Source organism: Argopecten irradians, chromosome 10 (assembly GCF_041381155.1).
Source record: "Argopecten irradians isolate NY chromosome 10, Ai_NY, whole genome shotgun sequence".
In the NCBI taxonomy this organism is placed as follows: Eukaryota; Metazoa; Mollusca; class Bivalvia; order Pectinida; family Pectinidae; genus Argopecten; species Argopecten irradians.
The window spans coordinates 41555510-41574833 of NC_091143.1; the positions used below are offsets into that span (position 1 = coordinate 41555510).

A 19324-nucleotide genomic window follows, 5' to 3' on the forward strand; every position below is an offset into this window, starting at 1 on the left:
TTTCCTCATTTTCTTTACAGTATTAAAAGACAAATTGCTACTTTTTTGGATTTTTTTGTATTGTTATTTCATGATAAACTTTATAATACAAGACAAGTTAAGTTCAATTTAATTACTACTGCATTCAAATAGCAACTAGTCAAAACGACGTTATTGCTACTTACGTCATGTTTCGATATACATATATGTTTTTAAATGACGAAATTGTGAAAATACTTGGTAGAAATCATCGTGTTAATTGCGAGTACTACCATACGTTTTACTTTAGTAGAGTGACTTTTGTTTGAAGACCTGGCACAAATTGAACACACCAAATACTTATGCCAATCAAAGGAAATAATTTATTACAACATGTATTTAAAAAAAAAATATTTCATTCTTTTTCCAGCTACAATCGATAAATCGAAAATAGCCGTAGTAGTATGTCACAATAACAATGAAAGTTTCCCCTGCTTGTCTATCCCATAAGCGGCCACAAACGTCTGTGAATTCGGCTGTTCCTCTTGAAAACATTCTGGAAAAAAGTAAAAACAATCATATAACATATTACCCTGATCATATAAAATCAAATGTAACATTCATCACTTTTCTTCCTACACCATTTGTTAATTGGTTTGGCCTAACTTTCTATTAACTGTGTGTGGTCATTTAGGGACTTCATTCACAACGTTTGATTACATGGTGGTAAATGGGCAAAGAAATTGGCGAAGTTGATCCCCCCCCCCCCCGAAATAATTGATAAATATTGATTTATAGTAATGGTATCCTCGATATCATACCGGACGGCAAATAAGACAGGTAGCCATTTAATGGACATCGAAAGAATCGAATAACGGTACACTGTACGTATGCCTTTTATGTTGGGTGTAGCTCTCTGTAATTCCTTTCACAGGAGTCTCTGTATGGGTATGGTCAGTTTATTTCTCCTGAAATGCATTCAGCTTTACTGACATAATCCCGAGGTGGATACTAAGGCAGAAATAGTAACCCCTGGAAAATCGAGGATGCGTGACGAGAACGATAGCAACATACCGAGGTTGCAGTGCTTGTACAGTGGGGTGGATCGCTGAACACTGTCTTCGGGTCTTTGATGTCGGTAGGATCTAAGAATTCGTAGTTGTACGCAAATGTTCCTAACGGATCTAACCCGTACTGCTCCATAATCAGCCTACTTGGAGGGCATATCTCACCTGCTAAAATGAAAAAAAAACCATAAATCAATGTTATAAAAAAGAAACAGAATAGTCTACTTTATCGGCATCGCTGGAAGCCTACGGTTCACTGCATAATAATGTAGCCCGAGATACTCTAGCCCTGACATCAGACTTGGACATTATGACAGAAAGACATTTATCTCATGTTTTGGTGTGAGGGCCAGAGTATTTAGGGATAGGCGAAATGAGATTGTAGCACAATCGTTTCGACGATGCTGTAAGGTTGGAACATAAAACGTTTTTTTGTTGTATTTTTTTAATTATTCAAAAGGCATAATTCACCTTCTTAAATCATCTTAGTTGCATCTCATATCATTTTAAATGCTTTAGTAGGATTCAAAAGAATGTTTTGTTTTACAGCTGCAAGCCTCTGAAAAAACTATCGAGTAGCAAGCAATGTTTGAATTTGCAATTTCCAACATTTCGCTGGGTTTGGGATGTGGTATGCACTATTATCTGTCAGTTCAAATATAATTATTTCATTGCAGCAGTGTTTGAAACTAATTTTTTCTCCACGAAACATTCACAATAGCCAAAATGCATCAGTCATTCAGCATTGCGACGCAACCTTATCCCATGCTGAAGATCGACTTACCAAAGGATAATATTTAATGATGAAACTTCCACGTACAGAGTACTATCCTCATCGAAGAAAATAATTTTTTGGAACGTAACAAAGCCCTGAATACATCATTATTTAGTGAAATCTACGTTACTACCACATTAAAAACCAATTATCTTATTGGAGGAAGAAAGAAAAATATAATCCGTTTGAAGTTCGATAGGAGTGTGATTAATTTAAGAGTTCTATTAACTTTTGTTTTTGTTTCCACTTTGAATAAATTGTGTGTATGCTTGCCAATGCGCAGTTGAATAATGCAATAAAAATATTTCCAAATATTGCCCCAAATTTTTTTTTGTCCTACCTGTCTATGTATAATACGCTTAGCCAGCTGAAATGGCGTTAGCATATGAAGCTGATGTATGAATTGTCTTTTTTACTGACAGTTGCGTAACTTTATAATACAAAATACTCACTGAAGCAGAATATGGGGATATAGCTCAGTGGTAGAGCATTCGACTGCAGATCGAGAGGTCCCTGGTTCGAACCCGGGTGTCCCCTCATTTTTAGAACGGTTTCCAGTTAACATAGCAGAACATAGAATAAGGATGGAATCTAGAGAATTGAGGAATATTAAAAAGCAAATATGTTTTTCACAAAATGTATCCTTTTTAACAAAAAATAGCATCGAACCTTATCATAAGCAATTCCTAGATTCAACGAGACAATGTGGAGTTAGTAATAATCTTAACTAAGGCTTAGATAAGGCTAAATTGACCTTTCTATTGCTCGTATCGTTGGTATAGCAAAAGACGCTAATTCTTATAAAGCATCTGGTTCTATTCGCATTCGAAGTTTTCGATACTTTAACAACTCATTTCTTGACTCTTGTATACATATTAATTAGGTATGGTATAATGTTATTTTTATGAAATTAGTTTCTAATCGTTTAGGAACATGCGATACGATATAAAAGTAAAATCAACCCATTGACATTTATGAAAATAAGAAAGCATACGACCACAACACAACGCAATGTCTACAGAACCATTAAATAAGTCAGGATTTCATCATCCTTATACAATGTTTATAAGTATTTCGCCACCACTCAATTACATTGTGTATATAAGCTAATGTCAAGAGGTCCAGATAAATAAGTATCAACATATGATGATATAACATCACATATTAGCATTATAAGCTCTTGCAATAATATATTCTATGAGCATTCAAATTTCAAAATTCAATTATATTTGCAAATACATTAGTGATATATGAAACTGAAGTGTATCATTAATCACTGTATGTATGTGTACAGTTGATCTACAGATTATCAAAACGTATTCAGATGGTAAGAATTCTTACGATTATTTTTTTCTGCATTGTTTTTATTTATTTTTGCTTTACATAATTTATTTTTCAGCAATATTCAAGTTATTTAAATGAACACTTTTATTTTTTTTTTTTATTAATGCTTTAAAACTTAGTTTTTAATGAGCAATCATTAAACAATATATTTATAGGAATGTGTTTTGTATTTAATTGTAGATAAAATAGATTTCAAAACAGTATTATCACAAATCCATACTTGTGTCGTTTATTGAATAGACAGGACAAATTGGCTAGTTGTCGCATAATGACAAATTTATTGATTTTTACATTTAAAAAAACAGCTGTGCTGCGCATTGTAACAAATGCGCAGATGATATTTGTAATGGGGGATATATAGCTCAGTGGTAGAGCATTCGACTGCAGATCGAGAGGTCCCTGGTTCGAACCCGGGTTTCTTCTCTTTTTTGACATCTCCAACTAGCAATGCTTAATTTTTTTCAATCTTTAATCATAATTTTATTCCATACACAAATCTTTTCAACATAATTTGTTTTCATTTAATCATTGATGTCATTTTTTAACTTCATCGGGGTATGAAAGAAATTTCGTTCGCAATCTGTGCGAATCCGCGTAGGGAATTCTCACAAAAGTTTTCATTTAAAATTTATTACTACTTGATAACATAAAAAACACGTATAAACGTACGATTCCATTGACTTTTCAATGGATTATTTTTTTTTCTAAATCATTACGCAACATCGACGTCTCTATTGTGACGTCATGATAACGTCGGATACATACATACATGGGACGCACATGACCCTGGCTCTTAATGGGAAATTAAAAAAATAATACAAACAAACAAACTCTTTGCCGTCATGATAATTTTCAGGATTATGACAATTTTTTCGGATTTTTTCGTCATAGTTTATAAAGAAAATTGTCTGTTCTGCCAATCAGAAAGTTGGATTGCAATAAAAGTTAAGTATGAAAAGCAAATAAAAATAATTATATAATGTTGTTAATAAACCTTTGTCATAAATTATATATTATATGAAATGATAATATCAATATGTACGAGTGTATGTTAATATGTTATCTTATGATTAAAATGTTGGATTATTTCTGATACTATACCTTACTTTTATCTATTAGACAATGAGCAGGCATACAGAATATTTTTAAATCAGCAGACGTGATTTATTTTTGCCACAATCAAAAAAAATGATAGATAAATTTATAACATTATTTTTTTTTACAAAACTTATCAAAATTATAAACTTTTTATAGTAGCATTTAATCAAGGTAGCATTGTATCACTTGATTTGCGTCAAATTAGATACAGATTGCATAGGTAGATATAGTGAAGTAAAAATAGAATAACTCAATGGTAGATCGAGAACATTTGGCATTCAAATGGGCGTCTTTAAGGTTTAAACAAGTGGCTTTTATGGATACAGTAAATATATATCACTTCTTAGGTGTAGTTGAACATAACTTAGTTAATAACAAGTGTCTATGCATCCGTCCTAACCTTAGATATTAATGTTAACTTGCAGATTGTTGTATTGTTTGTAAATTTTGGCAAAATATGCAAAAAATGTACATTTAAGTTTTGCAAGTCCAAAGGGTTCAGTATATATTTCTGTCACAAAATAACCATGCCTTTATGTTAACTAGTGTGTATAGAATACTAGGAGCGCTGGTTTGACCGGATTCAACTTTACAAAAGCATACACATCGACGAGTCCTTTTAGACCTTCTCAAAAAATGTCGGTACAATCTTACGAGTCAACAATAATATCAAGGTTATGACGGATACATAGTCACTAAACTAAATCATGTTACATATATACCTAAGGAGTGATAAAATAGGCATAAGAAATCACTAGTTTAAACAGGGTCTTAAACCTTCAGATTAATTTTTGGCGCATTCTAGATATATAATTATGTAAGCTAATTGACAAGGTTCAACATATCGATTTAATTTTTTTTTTCATTTATTTATTTTTCATTATTCTTTATTATATGATGGTTTTTTTTTTTTTTTTTTTTTTTTGCAATTACTAAATTATTGAAATGGACGTCTATGCGTTCAGATTATCAAAACTAAGATAAGACATTTTTGATGATAGCATTTTATCTCATATACACGTACCTGAGTTAGGAAAATTTTTTAACAAATGACAATTCGATGGTAAATTGATTTTGGTGAAAACTGCACAATATGGGAAACGTACTCAGTGGCACGAATTCTTACGATTATTTTTTTCTGAATTGTTTTATTTATTAAGCTTAACAGATTAGGAAAACAATATTTAAAGCATTGCTTATTTATGAACACTTTTGTTTTTTTAAATCTCTTTAAAATGTAGTTTCTGTGCACTTATTAACCATATTTATAGGGATATCTTTGATGTATTCTAGATAAAGTAGATTTTATATATGTCACTGAACAGTGATATCATAAATCCATATACTTTTGTGGTTTATTAAATAGACGGGACAAAGTGGCTAGTTATCGCATTATGACGAATTATTGATTTTTGTCCAACAGCTGCGCTGCGGTTGTAAAGATTTCACAAGATCATGAATGGTTACAAATGCAGGGTCTTAAACCTTTAGATAATGTTTCCAGGCCCCAGGATCATGAAACAGCCTTAGACTTTAGTTTTAGCTTAGACAATCAAAATTGACGTAACATTTTGTAACGTCATTTGTGATTGGCCAAGTCTTAACGTAAGACTGATTATGACTTGAGTCTGTTTCGCGATCCTGAGTACTGGTGTATTCTAGATATAATATATTGTAAGCTGATGACAAGATCCACATATCTCTTAAAAAGTAATATTATGAATTCATGATTTTTTATGACATACAAAAAATAGTTATTTGGTCGAATTATGAAGATTTGATTGATTTTTTCCGACAGATGTTTTAAATTTGAGTCTGTATAAATATTTGTAAGATCATGTATGACTGAAAATGTGCTAGAGATTGTAAGGGGATATAGCTCAGTGGTAGAGCATTCGACTGCAGATCGAGAGGTCCCTGGTTCGAACCCGGGTGTCCCCTAACTTTTTGGCACAAATTGAACATGAACACCAAATACTTTGCCAATATGCTAGTTTATTATTAAAGTACATGTATTTAAAAAAATGTATTTTTTTTTATCTTTTTTTAGGAGCAGAAAATCGAAAATAGCCGTTTCTTAGTATACAAAAAATGAAAGTTTTACTTGATTTTGTCTATCCCATAAGCGGCCACAAATCTTGCTAATTCGGCTGTTCCTCTTAAAAATTCTGAAAAAAAATAAAAAAATGCAGTTATAAACATATTACCCTGCTTTCATATAAAATCAAATGTTTTCATCACTTTTCTTCCTAAAATTTTAACTTTAACCCGGCCTTTTCTTTAACACAGGGACTTTTTTTTGATTCTAAAATGAAATGTGTAAAGAAACAAATTTGATTAGCATCTGCACTAAATGGGCAAAGAAACACCTAAGTTGCCTATAATTTTAAATATTTTTAAAATTTCTCGATATCAAAACGGCAAATGTTGACAGGTATTAGCCATTTAATGGTTTTCGATTTTGGATAATCGAAGTAACGGTACACTGTACGTATTTTTGTTGGGTTAAATTGTAATTCCTTTCACAGTCTTCTATGGGTATGATTGTTTAAGTTTATTTCTAAATGCATTCAGCTTTACTGACATATCCCGATTTGGATTACCTAAATATAGTAACCCCTGAAAATCGAATGCGTGACGAAACGATATACATACCAAGTGCTTGTACAGTGGGGTGGATCGCTGAAACTGTCTTCGGGTCTTTGATCATATCTAAAATTCGTAGTTGTACGCAAATTATATATATTATAACGGAAAACAAAAGTAGGCCCATAAATCTTTTTGGGATGGAGCAGCATCTGGTGAAACCTGCTGTGCAAAAAAAAAACGTTTTAAACAATGTATGCTGTTGTCTACCTGATATATAAATTTTCATCCAATTGCTGGCAAATTACTTTTATTCGTACGCATTCAATTTAAATACATGTAGCCCGATTACTCTAGCCATACTGACATCAAACTTGACATTATGATACAGAAAAAATATAACAGGCCATGTTAAATTAGGGATCAATGAAAATGAGAATTGTAGCACAATCGTTTCGACCGATTGTAAGGTTGAACATAAAACAACTTTTTTTGTTGTATTTTTTTTAATTATTTTCAAAGGCATAATTCACCTTCTTAAAAATGTTTGCATCTCATATCATTTTAAAATGTTTTAATAGGATCAGATAGACCCGTTTTATTTTATAAGCTTCAAGCCTCTGAAAAAACTATCCCTTTAGAGCAAGGTGTTTGAAACAATACCTTTTTTCCATGTTTCGTTATTTGGGAAAATATTGCACTATTTCATGACAGTTCAAATATAATTATTTCATTAAAGTGTTTGAACTTACAATTTTTTCTCCAGTAAACATTCACAATAGCCAAAATGCATCAGAGAAATATTACTCATTGCGACTTTATCCCATGCTGAAGATCGACTACCAAATGATTAAATTTATGTTTGAATGACTACAGAGTACTATCCTCACAAATGATATTTTTTGAGGAATCAAAAACATGACAGACGATTTACATAGGTTTTTTCAATTAGTTCAGTTTTACCACATAAAAACACCAATTATAACCAAAAAAAAATAGTTTCCGTTTTAAGTTCATAGATGTGAAAAATTTAAAAATTAATAATTAATTGTTTCCCTTTGAATTTTAAATTCCGTGGTAATCTATGCCATATGGAGTTAAATATGATTGTGCATGGACCATAAAATAATTTTTTCCAAAAGTTAATTGTGTTTAAAATATAAATCCTCCTGATTAAACACGCAATAGCATTGTTCAAAGCAATATGATAATGAATTTATGAATCATTTTTTAGAATGACTTTAGAGACTTTTATTTAATTTTAATACTCAGAAATTTTCATAAATATATTGATCATTGTTTAGAGCACAGATTCTGTAGGTCCTGATTCAAAAGTGCCCCTCATTTTTACTTTTTATAATAATTAAATACAATATAATGTAAAAGTAAGATTGAATGTTTATTAAAATTGATTTGCGCTATATATTACGAACTTTGTACAAGTTGATTTTTTTTGAAAATTTGTTTTTTCTGACTAAAATTAAACGGACGTCATATACAGATTTCAAAATTAGTTAGTAATAATATTAGCCTTAGACTGCAATTTTAAAACCTTTTTATTGCTCAATATTGGAGGAAGAAACAAAAAACGCTAATTCTTTAAAGCATCTACAGTTCTATTCGAACACATTTGATTCGATACTTTCAAAACATTTCTTGACTTTGTATACATTTTAATAAATATGTATAATGTGAATGAAATAGTTCTTTAAATTGCAATAAAAATATTTCAAACAGTATTATCAAAATTTTTTGATTGACATTTATGTCTATATAATACGTTTATTGCATACGCCCCAGGACAACATGTATGCTAGTTGACAAACCATTAATGAAGTTGATAATTTTACTGACATATTTTTCAACAATGGTGTATACAGCTTTGAAATTAATACAATGTAACAAATCGCAGATGATATATGGGATATAGCTCAGTGGTAGAGCATTCGACTGCAGATCGAGAGGTCCCTGGTTCGAACCCGGGTTCCCCTCTTTTTTAACTTTTAAACATATTATGTGTACAATATAACATATTTTTGATATCTTTAATCTTATTTTTTTAAGATGGAATCTAGAATATTAAATTTGTAAAGCATTTTTTTTCAAAATTCATTTTTTAAATTACAAAGATATGAAAAGAAGTTATCATTCGACTGCAGATCTGTGCGTTCCGACTGGTACAGTTTTCTCAAAAAGTTTGTCATTTAGACGCTAATTTATTACACAGATAACATAAATTGAAACTGATATAATAAATTATGGAAATTGATTTTCTGAATTAAATATATTTTAATTTTTTTGATGTAATAAAATCATTTTTGCAATCATTGGGGATATAAATTGTGATCATTCGATGCAAATCGAGAGGTCCCATTCGAACTACACAAATGCTGTATCTTTTAAACAAAAATTCAAATTCATTTTGAGGATTATAATATATTTTTGTTTAAACAAACAAATTCAAATGGTTTCTAAATTTAATTTAATTTTTGATAACTTTTTTATGCAAGATAATTTTTAAAGTAGTTTTATATGTCTGCTAAATATCAGAAAAGAATATTAATTATAAAATTACAAAATTAATATTTGTTGTAATACTTTCGATAATCAATTTGTAGATTCATATAATATTGATAAGAAATATGAAGTGTAAAAATACATCAATTATTTATTTTGATATAAAATTGATCCAATTTTTGAAACACAAAACCATACAATTTATCTATTATGACAATGAATGAGCATAAAGCTATTGATTTACAAATCAGCAAGTATATTTTTGCCACATCAAAAATGATAGATAAGTCATTATTAAAGACATTTTTTCATTTTCTAATGTAAATTATAAAAGGTTAATATATGGGTATAACATTTGATATAAAACTCAGGTAACATTGTAGTTCTTGAATTAATTTGTGAAAAAATATTAGATACATGTATTGTATATGTAATACATAGTGATCATATTGTGTAGAAAAATAAAATACTTGTCCCAAACCTGTACACTATATGTATGTGTAGGTATAAATATACAGTATATATGTTGATTGTTCCGGAATGTTGATTGTCCCCAAACCTGTACAACTATATGTATGTGTATATTATACAGTATATATGTTGATTGTTCCAAACCTTTCTGTCCTACCTGTCTATATGCTTTAGTCAGCTAAAAGGGCTTTATAATAGAAAGCTGATGTACAAATGTAAAATATACAAATTGATACTTTACTGCCTTGGGTAATCTTTTAACGACAGCTGCATAAGTTTTAATTTAAATACATACCAAAACGGGAAATATGGGGATATAGCTCAGTGGTAGAGCATTCGACTGCAGATCGAGAGGTCCCTGGTTCGAACCCGGGTGTCCCCTCATTTTTTGAAACGGTTTCCAATTAAATAATAATATGAGATAAAGATGGAATCTCTAGAGAATCGAAAAAAAATATATATATAAAAGCAAATATGTTTTCATAAAATGTGTTTTTTAGCTTTGACATTCAATAAATCCACCAGCATCGAACCTTATTACAAACACTTGATTCTGAGTGATAATGTATTAAAGTAAACCAAGACTTCGATCATGTTAAATTTATTTTTTATGGCTCGTGTTGTTGGTATAGCAGAAGACGCTAATTCTTATGAAGCGTCTGTTCTATTCTCGTTACACCTCTCTAAAACTTTCGGTAATCATATCTTGACTCTTGTATACATATTGATAAAGAAAATATATAGTGTTGATATATGACATATTGTAATCATTTAGGAACATCCGATATGAAATGAAAATAAAAAACTACCAATTTAAATTTATGACAATAGATGTGTCGATGACCAAAGCACAATACATTGTTTACATAGACATTAGATAAGTCAGGTAGGTAAGGGGCTTTATCATTCATATACAATGTAGATAGGAATTGCTGAACCACTCACTGACATTGCTAAGATAAGATAAGGTCATAAGAGGTCAGATAATATAAAGGTATCAACATTCAATGATATGAAACCACAGATTAACGTTACAAGCTATTGAAAACATTTGTCATGTGCGCATTCAAATTCTAAAATTCAATAGACATTATTTGCATTACATAAGTGATGTGAAAATGAAGTTTGATTGCACACTTTATGTAAGTGTATATACAGTATATATGCTGATTGTCCCAAACCTTTCTGTCTACCTGTCTACGTGTATATATAATACGCTTAGTTTGCTGAAAGGGCTTTATAACAGAAATCTCATGTAAATATACAAATTGATACTTTACAACCCTGGGTAATCGTTTAACGACAGCTGCGTAAATTTATTAAATCAAACACATACAGAAAGAATGAGCATATGGGGATATAGCTCAGTGGTAGAGCATTCGACTGCAGATCGAGAGGTCCCTGGTTCGAACCCGGGTGTCCCCTCATTTTTGTAACTGTATTGAATTACGTTATAATTTGATGCGATTGCTCCTTTTTAGCATCCAAAACAATAATTGATGTACTCAAACGCAAAGATATTATGTATTTTACAAAACAATATCTAGTATAGATTACATTTGCGATAAACAAACGATAACTTACTGTAAGACATTTTACTCTCACGGCGACTTAATGTCGCGTTTACGTTATATACAATGTATAAGGACTTTTTCACAACGATTTAATTTCGCGACCAAACCTTTTTACTGTTACTTTACCTAACGCGAAGCTACCCAACTTGGTATGCTACCCAAAATGGTATAAGAAGCAGAAATTTCAATCTAAACTAACAATAATTGTCCTGAACAAAACTTTAGGTGCTTAATAGTATCTGTGACATTTTTCATGAGTCATTTTCTTTCCTGATGCTTATTATCTCTAAGCATGACAATAATGAAAATGTGGGAAAACCCCGGGAAACCACGTCGAGCGACAAACCTAAAACACAGTGTATTTTAAAACAAGGAAAACAATTGCTGCATGGAATATTTTTGAAAGACATCTCACTTAAATAAAGTAAAAAAACAGTTTCAACTTTCCTTAAAAGAAATTTTTATAATGTCTAGACATTTATTAATCAAACTATATTTAGGCGGTATACAATTTTGGGTACTCGAACCTGCGGACACGCAGGGCTGGACCGGGGATGTTTCAAAGCTCTCTATTTATAAATATATACACTGCTGACAAAAAACACATCATGAAATTGAATCTATCTATATAATATTTAGGAAACATTTTCACGGCGGTATATTAGTGCGATATCCCACGAAATACGTTTTGAATTGTTACCTGTCCACTAGATTATGTCTTTTGCTTTTTTTATTTCTTAATCAAAGCATAAGTGTATAAACCTTTCAAATCGAAAGCTAAAGACAGAATTTTGAGAATCAAATCATATAAAAAGCAAATATCATTTCATATAATGTATGTTAGCTTTAACGCTAACAAAATAAAGCTATCGGCATCGAACCTTATTACAAATTCTTCCTTGATTCTGGAAGATAATTTGAAATTAGTTTTACAGTAAAATGTAGCTAGGTTATATATTGTAAACGTATATATATGTTTTAATGCATACTTTCTTATTTGTAGCATAAACTATCGACTAAAATTGATTCTTGTATTTAGTCAGTGGTTTGTACGAAGACCCTTCCTTTGATTTTGGTAAAGTTGACATACACATGCTTGACTTGAATTTGGTTACAATGGTTTGATATTTTTTGGCGGGAAGTGGATGCTACGTCATGTTACTAATGGATGTAGTTCGACAACGAGTAGTTTATTTTCAGGTTATATAGGTTTTATAGCTTCCATTCGCCTGTACGGTAAACTTGTTTACGCCAACAATACATTGAGTCAATCTACAGCATCATATCACCAGTTAATATGTTCCTAATTGAATTGCATTGTTAGATACATTTCGATATAACTGTCAATTGAAGTCTTAGTTAAGGTCAATTTGACCAGCTTTCTTTGGCTGGTATTGTTGGTATAGCACAGGACGCTAATTCTTATAAAGCGTCTGGTTCTAGTATCTTTATACTTTTCCAATACTTTCGGCAGTTTCATTTGTTTAATGTTGTATACGTAGCAATAAAGGGACAGTATGATATTATTTTAAAAGATGAAATTATTTCTAACCTTTAAAGACCCACTGCTTTTCCGAAACAAAAAATAAAAGTTTCTTAAAAACAATAATAACAACAACAATCATATCGATGACCTTAAGATAAGGTTACAACACCAAACAAATGCAAATTTTCTTGTGTAATATATTTGAATTACATTGAAGAATCATTTGGCTGTTTTGCTGTCTGGTGCAGTGATAATCAACTAACGAGCGGTATTTAGGACGACGGCGGGAAACCTAATACGACCCGCGTTATGAAAATTAAAATTAAATTTATTTTAATCAAATTGTTTAGGAATCGATTATAAGTGTAGTATTAACGTTACGTTATAACTTTTGCGACTCTACAAAATTATTGATCTCGCTTTACATTCACATTTTATAAATCAAAAGCCGTTTCGGAAAGGTAGTGGGCCTTTAAAGGAACATGCGATATGATAAAAAAATAAAAGCTACTCATTAAATATTATGAAACTATAGTAACAGAAAACCAAAAGACAACACAATGTCTATATAATCATGAGGTAAGTCAGGTAAAGGTAAGTATCACACCACAACACAATGGCGTTGTGTAGATAAGGTAAGGTCAAGAGGTCAAGATATATAGGTATCAACTTTCAATGATATGAAACCACATCTTAGCATTGTAAGATCTTCAAAACCTCCATTCTGTGAGGATTCAAATATTCAATAATCCGTATCTGATTTTTAGATCGAATAAACGTTATCTACAATACTAATGTGAAAAATATCAGCATGTAGTGGTATGTATATATGTTGATTGCCCCAAACCTTTTTGTCCTACCTGTCTATGTATAACACGCTTAGTCAGCTGAAAGGTCTTTAAAACAGGAAGCTGATTTATACACATATTGATACAATATGGACCTAACCAGACTTACCGACAGCTTGAAAAATTTATTAAATACATTATTTAAAGGCTGAGCATATGGGGATATAGCTCAGTGGTAGAGCATTCGACTGCAGATCGAGAGGTCCCTGGTTCGAACCCGGGTGTTTTTTAAAAACGTTTATGGCAATATAGCAATATGGTTTCGTCAATCTAATGTGTAACATGAAGTTTCCGGGGTTCAAAATATTTTGTTCTTCGTTTGAAAGCTCCAAATCGCAAGGAAAGTATATAAGGAAAGTCCATATTTTTGTGAATAAATTGAAAGAATGTTACTTACCAGTTTTTACATCAATAGTCACCGCGACAATTTCATTATCTTCTTTCTTGACTACCTTTAAAAATTGGTATTGCTCGAAAACTTCCTGAGATACTCCGACCTTCCCCCATGTGACTGAGGCGTTATCTGTAGAAAAGATATCATAAAAACAGCATAAAAATTAACTGCTTTGGCGTTTTTGTAATCGAATTATTAATTGATGATGTAAATGATGAAATATTATGATGGGTTGAAGTTAGCAAAAGACTCTTTAGAAGTTTAAAACAATTTGATGAAACTAAATGGAATCACAACAGGTTGATAATTACAAAGCTGAATTATGTAAATGCGTGATTTTAGAAATGCGTTACATGTAAGCATATTCAATCACTGTTAATGCAGAGTAACATTTAACAGATCATTGCACCGATTAATCTTGTTATGGAACAAATACAAACACATGTATTACCATTATCAGCAAATATAATAACTACGTAAAAATAAACATTCTAATAATATTTGGATTTTGAGTATGAGTTGTCATATTTATAAGATAGAATTATATATCTAAAAAAATCAATATGTTTTAAGTAAAAAGGGAAAAGAAAGAAAAAACTCATTATGACTAATACATTTTCTTAAAACCTTTAATATCCTTGACCATATATGTTGCATTTAACGAAATCAGTAATCAAACATAGAGGTACACCTGTCTAAAGTGTTTGATTTTCCTCATTCGATATCGCCACGTAACATCGACGAGACTATCACTATTAGTAAAATGATAATAACACAATGAAATAGAGAAAGAAAAACAGCAGAAAAATATTAAGGAGAAGCAACGTGATGAGACACTTTTATAGATTACTACCTACCTGGTATACCTTGCCATTGTTCCCAAAAGTTACCATCTATTACCTCTTTGTCACACGTCTTGTTGATGTAGTCAATCGCATAGAAAGATGACTGGAACATCAATGATAGTTACTGTGTATAGGAACTGATCGTTCAACATTTAGTTTTGGATGTGATTATTGTTTAGTCTTTGTATCTGTATTGGCTTATTACGTATTGGTTGTGACATCAAATGAATACAAGCGTAACGTCATACTTTTAGTAGATAATGACGTGAATTGCATCCACAAAATAATGACGTCACAAAGGATACCTACACACAAAGAAAACAACTTTGTAAAATGCAAAGATGGAATATTAGCTTGAGCTGAACAGTGCTACATCAATTTAATCTTTTCCGCCTTTTGCAAGAATTCATGGAAACATACCTGAAATAAAATCATACAGTTTGTGCGACTATGATGCAGTCATAGGATGATGTAGATTCCTTATCGACATGTAACGTTAAAGAACAATTTATTTATTTATAACATAATCAGCATTGAGTGTTTATATGACAAGATTTATTTGTGATAAACACCATGATATTCATTCTTAATAAATGTAACACCTAATAACAATTTTCATGTCATATTTCTAACGATGCTGTTATACCTGATTTTATTTTTCACAAATTCAACTATTACAATTAGAGCTTTGGTGAAATTTACAGGACTACGAAAATAGGGAGATGTTAAAAATGGACAGATGCATAGTGACATGTCGCTACCCCTTTTTCTCATTTGACCTTCATTTGTACTGAAGGAGTTGTTTGTAAAGCTGATGGAAGATGTATCATATATACATATATGCATTCCTCATTACTACAGCAATTTGATAAATTAACATCGATAAATCTTTATAGAATAAAAGTGTTCATATCTATTTACTTTCCTTAACTTGTTCTATTCTAAGGAACATCCGAAGCTATTCCCAAACGCACTAGTCATATAAATGCATGTTACAGTCGGGCAATGAAAACCAGTCTAAATATTAGCCTTTCAAAACGACGGTCAAATTCTGCTTACGTTGTCCAGTTTTGACCATCGCAACTATGGAAAAGCCCCGTGTAAAATAGCCCAGTTCTAAACATACTTTCTTTGAAATCGAGGCTGCGTAGAAGTTTCAACACGGACATACATGTAACCAGTCGGAAGGACGTTTTAGGATTCCTATAATAAAAAAATAATTCCTTCGCATGCATAACGACTTTGATGGTAAATTTTATATTTCTATTTTCATATGAAATTATACTGGATATATTAACACCATTTTACAGACTTTATCCTTCCTTTGTTCGACTATTCACTTTAATATTTTAGAATACCGTTTAGCGGTTATTTTCACGGGATGATATTTTCGCAATTTCGCGGCACATTACTATGATCCGCGAAATATTGAGAAATAGTTGAATCATAATTATAACACATATAAAGATGCTACACCGCCGACGAATAGTAATTGTATCTATTCAAAGCAAGAGCTAATGAATCAGTAATTTTCTTCTGTTACAAAAGTTACTCACTTTACACTATTACCATTAATGAAAAGTTTGAGCTTCTTATTTTACTTCAATATGAAAGTATATAAAGTAATTGATTGCATCCCAAAACAAAAAAAATCTATAACACTAAAATGGAATGAGGGTCAACGAAAGCAAAACATTAAATTTTATATGCATTTTTGTATTAATTAGACATATTCAATATACATGGTATTTATGTATACACGATTAAATATAAATTATTACACAAACGATAAATATTATTTATGCTCTGTTAGCTGTAGAGCATCTTAGTTAAAAATTCTAAACTTCTAAAATTTGATTTTCTCTATTTTAGTTAAATAGCGAAAATTTTGACCGCGTAATAACAGTTATGTGGTATAGGGAACAACCAACTAAATGAAAAACATGCCTTCGAAATGGCCCCTGTGTATACAGGATTGAGCCCAGGATAGAATTTTGACCCAGCCATTGATTGGCTGGCTAATTAAGAATTTCAAAAGTAAAAATGTTTTCTGACAGGTAATTATTCCTAGATCACAATGATATGAATAAAGAACGAATTAAATCTGTATCACAAACATATCACACATAAATTGCGTATTTGTTAAAAAAAAAATAAAAATAATCTTTACTTCACTGAACTTCCACAAGTAAGTAGAATTATAGGTCATATTGTAGGCCAAATCAACACCCTGTAGGTCCAGTCTGGTCTGGTTGTTTGTGTAGTCGTAATAATACGTCCCTGATGCACGTGCTTGTGTAGGTACCATAAACATCGATCCAAAGTCGAAGAAAACGTTGCTCTGCCATTGCGCCGGAAACTTGCATCGTAGATTTTCACAAGAAATATAACTAATTCCAGCTACAAAGCACAAGGCGAGTGAGGTGAGTTTGACGACCTTCATCTTACTGCTTTTTAAATAAACATAGCTGAATATAATCTTATCCTATTTAAGATAGGTGAAGATAAAGCGTCCTCGACACAATCCCTGTGAAATAAGGGTTAGTATCCCTGTACACTGGAGATAAAGCGTCCTCGACACAATCCCTGTGAAATAAGGGTTAGTATCCCTGTACACTGGAGATAAAGCGTCCTCGACACAATCCCTGTGAAATAAGGGTTAGTATCCCTGTACACTGGAGATAAAGCGTCCTCGACACAATCCCTGTGAAATAAGGGTTAGTATCCCTGTACACTGGAGATAAAGCGTCCTCGACACAATCCGTGAAAAGGTTGTATCCGACACATACCCTGTGAAATAAGGGTTAGTATCCCTGTACACTGGAGATAAAGCGTCCTCGACACAATCCCTGTGAATAAGGGTTAGTATCCTGTACATGGAGATAAAGCGACACAATCCCTGTGAAATAAGGGTTAGTATCCCTGTACACTGGAGATAAAGCGTCCTCGACACAATCCCTGTGAAATAAGGGTTAGTATCCCTGTACACTGGAGATAAAGCGTCCTCGACACAATCCCTGTGAAATAAGGGTTAGTATCCCTGTACACTGGAGATAAAGCGTCCTCGACACAATCCCTGTGAAATAAGGGTTAGTATCCCTGTACACTGGAGATAAAGCGTCCTCGACACAATCCCTGTGAAATAAGGGTTAGTATCCCTGTACACTGGAGATAAAGCGTCCTCGACACAATCCCTGTGAAATAAGGGTTAGTATCCATGTACAGATAGGTGGAGATAAAGCGTCCTCGACACAATCCCTGTGAAATAAGGGTTAGTATCCCTGTACACTGGAGATAAAGCGTCCTCGACACAATCCCTGTGAAGTAAGGGTTAGTATCCCTGTACACTGGAGATAAAGCGTCCTCGACACAATCCCTGTGAAGTAAGGGTTAGTATCCCTGTACACTGGAGATAAAGCGTCCTCGACACAATCCCTGTGAAATAAGTTAAGCGTCCGAACAATCCCTGTGAAGGAGTACCACATGAGATAAAGCGTCCTCGACACAATCCCTGTGAAATAAGGGTTAGTATCCCTGTACACTGGAGATAAAGCGTCCTCGACACAATCCCTGTGAAATAAGGGTTAGTATCCCTGTACACTGGAGATAAAGCGTCCTCGACACAATCCCTGTGAAATAAGGGTTAGTATCCCTGTACACTGGAGATAAAGCGTCCTCGACACAATCCCTGTGAAATAAGGGTTAGTATCCCTGTACACTGGAGATAAAGCGTCCTCGACACAATCCCTGTGAAATAAGGGTTAGTATCCCTGTACACTGGAGATAAAGCGTCCTCGACACAATCCCTGTGAAATAAGGGTTAGTATCCCTGTACACTGGAGATAAAGCGTCCTCGACACAATCCCTGTGAAATAAGGGTTAGTATCCCTGTACACTGGAGATAAAGCGTCCTCGACACAATCCCTGTGAAATAAGGGTTAGTATCCCTGTACACTGGAGATAAAGCGTCCTCGACACAATCCCTGTGAAATAAGGGTTAGTATCCCTGTACACTGGAGATAAAGCGTCCTCGACACAATCCCTGTGAAATAAGGGTTAGTATCCCTGTACACTGTAATATTACAATATCTCTATGACCTTCCACTAGAGTTTGTTTATTTGTCTTTATCTTATACAGCTGTACTTTAAATGTTATTTTTAATTAGAAAGAGATCTTTGTTACGTAATACTCATATTATCCAACAAATAAATTCATACAATAGTATTTCATGTGTTACTAGCGTGATACGACGTGAAGTGAATAAATAATGGGGATAATTCACGTATCACGTGGTACCCGATAACGTTTGTGCGGGACTAATGTTTCTCTTGGTGACGGAATAACGTTAAAAGATGATATA

At 32.3% G+C, this 19324-nt stretch overlaps 1 protein-coding gene and 7 non-coding genes across 9 annotated transcripts; 7 read left to right on the top strand and 1 right to left on the bottom strand.

Moving 5' to 3' along the window:
• Positions 1-81: 81 nt before the first annotated feature.
• On the bottom strand, positions 82-17406 carry LOC138332834 (uncharacterized). Of its 2 annotated transcripts, none has more exons than XM_069280793.1 (5): positions 17134-17406; positions 14976-15066; positions 14122-14247; positions 1033-1190; positions 82-514 (listed from the first exon to the last, which is right to left on the bottom strand). In XM_069280793.1, the coding sequence occupies exons 1-5, from the start codon at positions 17404-17406 to the stop codon at positions 458-460; spliced, it is 705 nt and encodes a 234-aa protein (XP_069136894.1). In that variant the 3' UTR covers positions 82-457. The 2 variants fall into 2 exon arrangements, with proteins under 2 accessions (XP_069136894.1, XP_069136895.1); XM_069280794.1 differs by having other exon boundaries at positions 87-514; positions 1033-1193; positions 17134-17400.
• Trnac-gca (transfer RNA cysteine (anticodon GCA)) lies at positions 2266-2337 on the top strand. The gene has a single exon. It is a non-coding gene; the product is annotated as a tRNA-Cys (tRNA).
• Trnac-gca (transfer RNA cysteine (anticodon GCA)) lies at positions 3494-3567 on the top strand. The gene has a single exon. It is a non-coding gene; the product is annotated as a tRNA-Cys (tRNA).
• Positions 6112-6183, top strand: Trnac-gca (transfer RNA cysteine (anticodon GCA)). Its single transcript has one exon. It is a non-coding gene; the product is annotated as a tRNA-Cys (tRNA).
• Positions 8749-8828, top strand: Trnac-gca (transfer RNA cysteine (anticodon GCA)). Its single transcript has one exon. It is a non-coding gene; the product is annotated as a tRNA-Cys (tRNA).
• Positions 10127-10198, top strand: Trnac-gca (transfer RNA cysteine (anticodon GCA)). The gene has a single exon. It is a non-coding gene; the product is annotated as a tRNA-Cys (tRNA).
• On the top strand, positions 11170-11241 carry Trnac-gca (transfer RNA cysteine (anticodon GCA)). Its single transcript has one exon. It is a non-coding gene; the product is annotated as a tRNA-Cys (tRNA).
• On the top strand, positions 13883-13954 carry Trnac-gca (transfer RNA cysteine (anticodon GCA)). The gene has a single exon. It is a non-coding gene; the product is annotated as a tRNA-Cys (tRNA).
• Positions 17407-19324: the final 1918 nt, after the last annotated feature.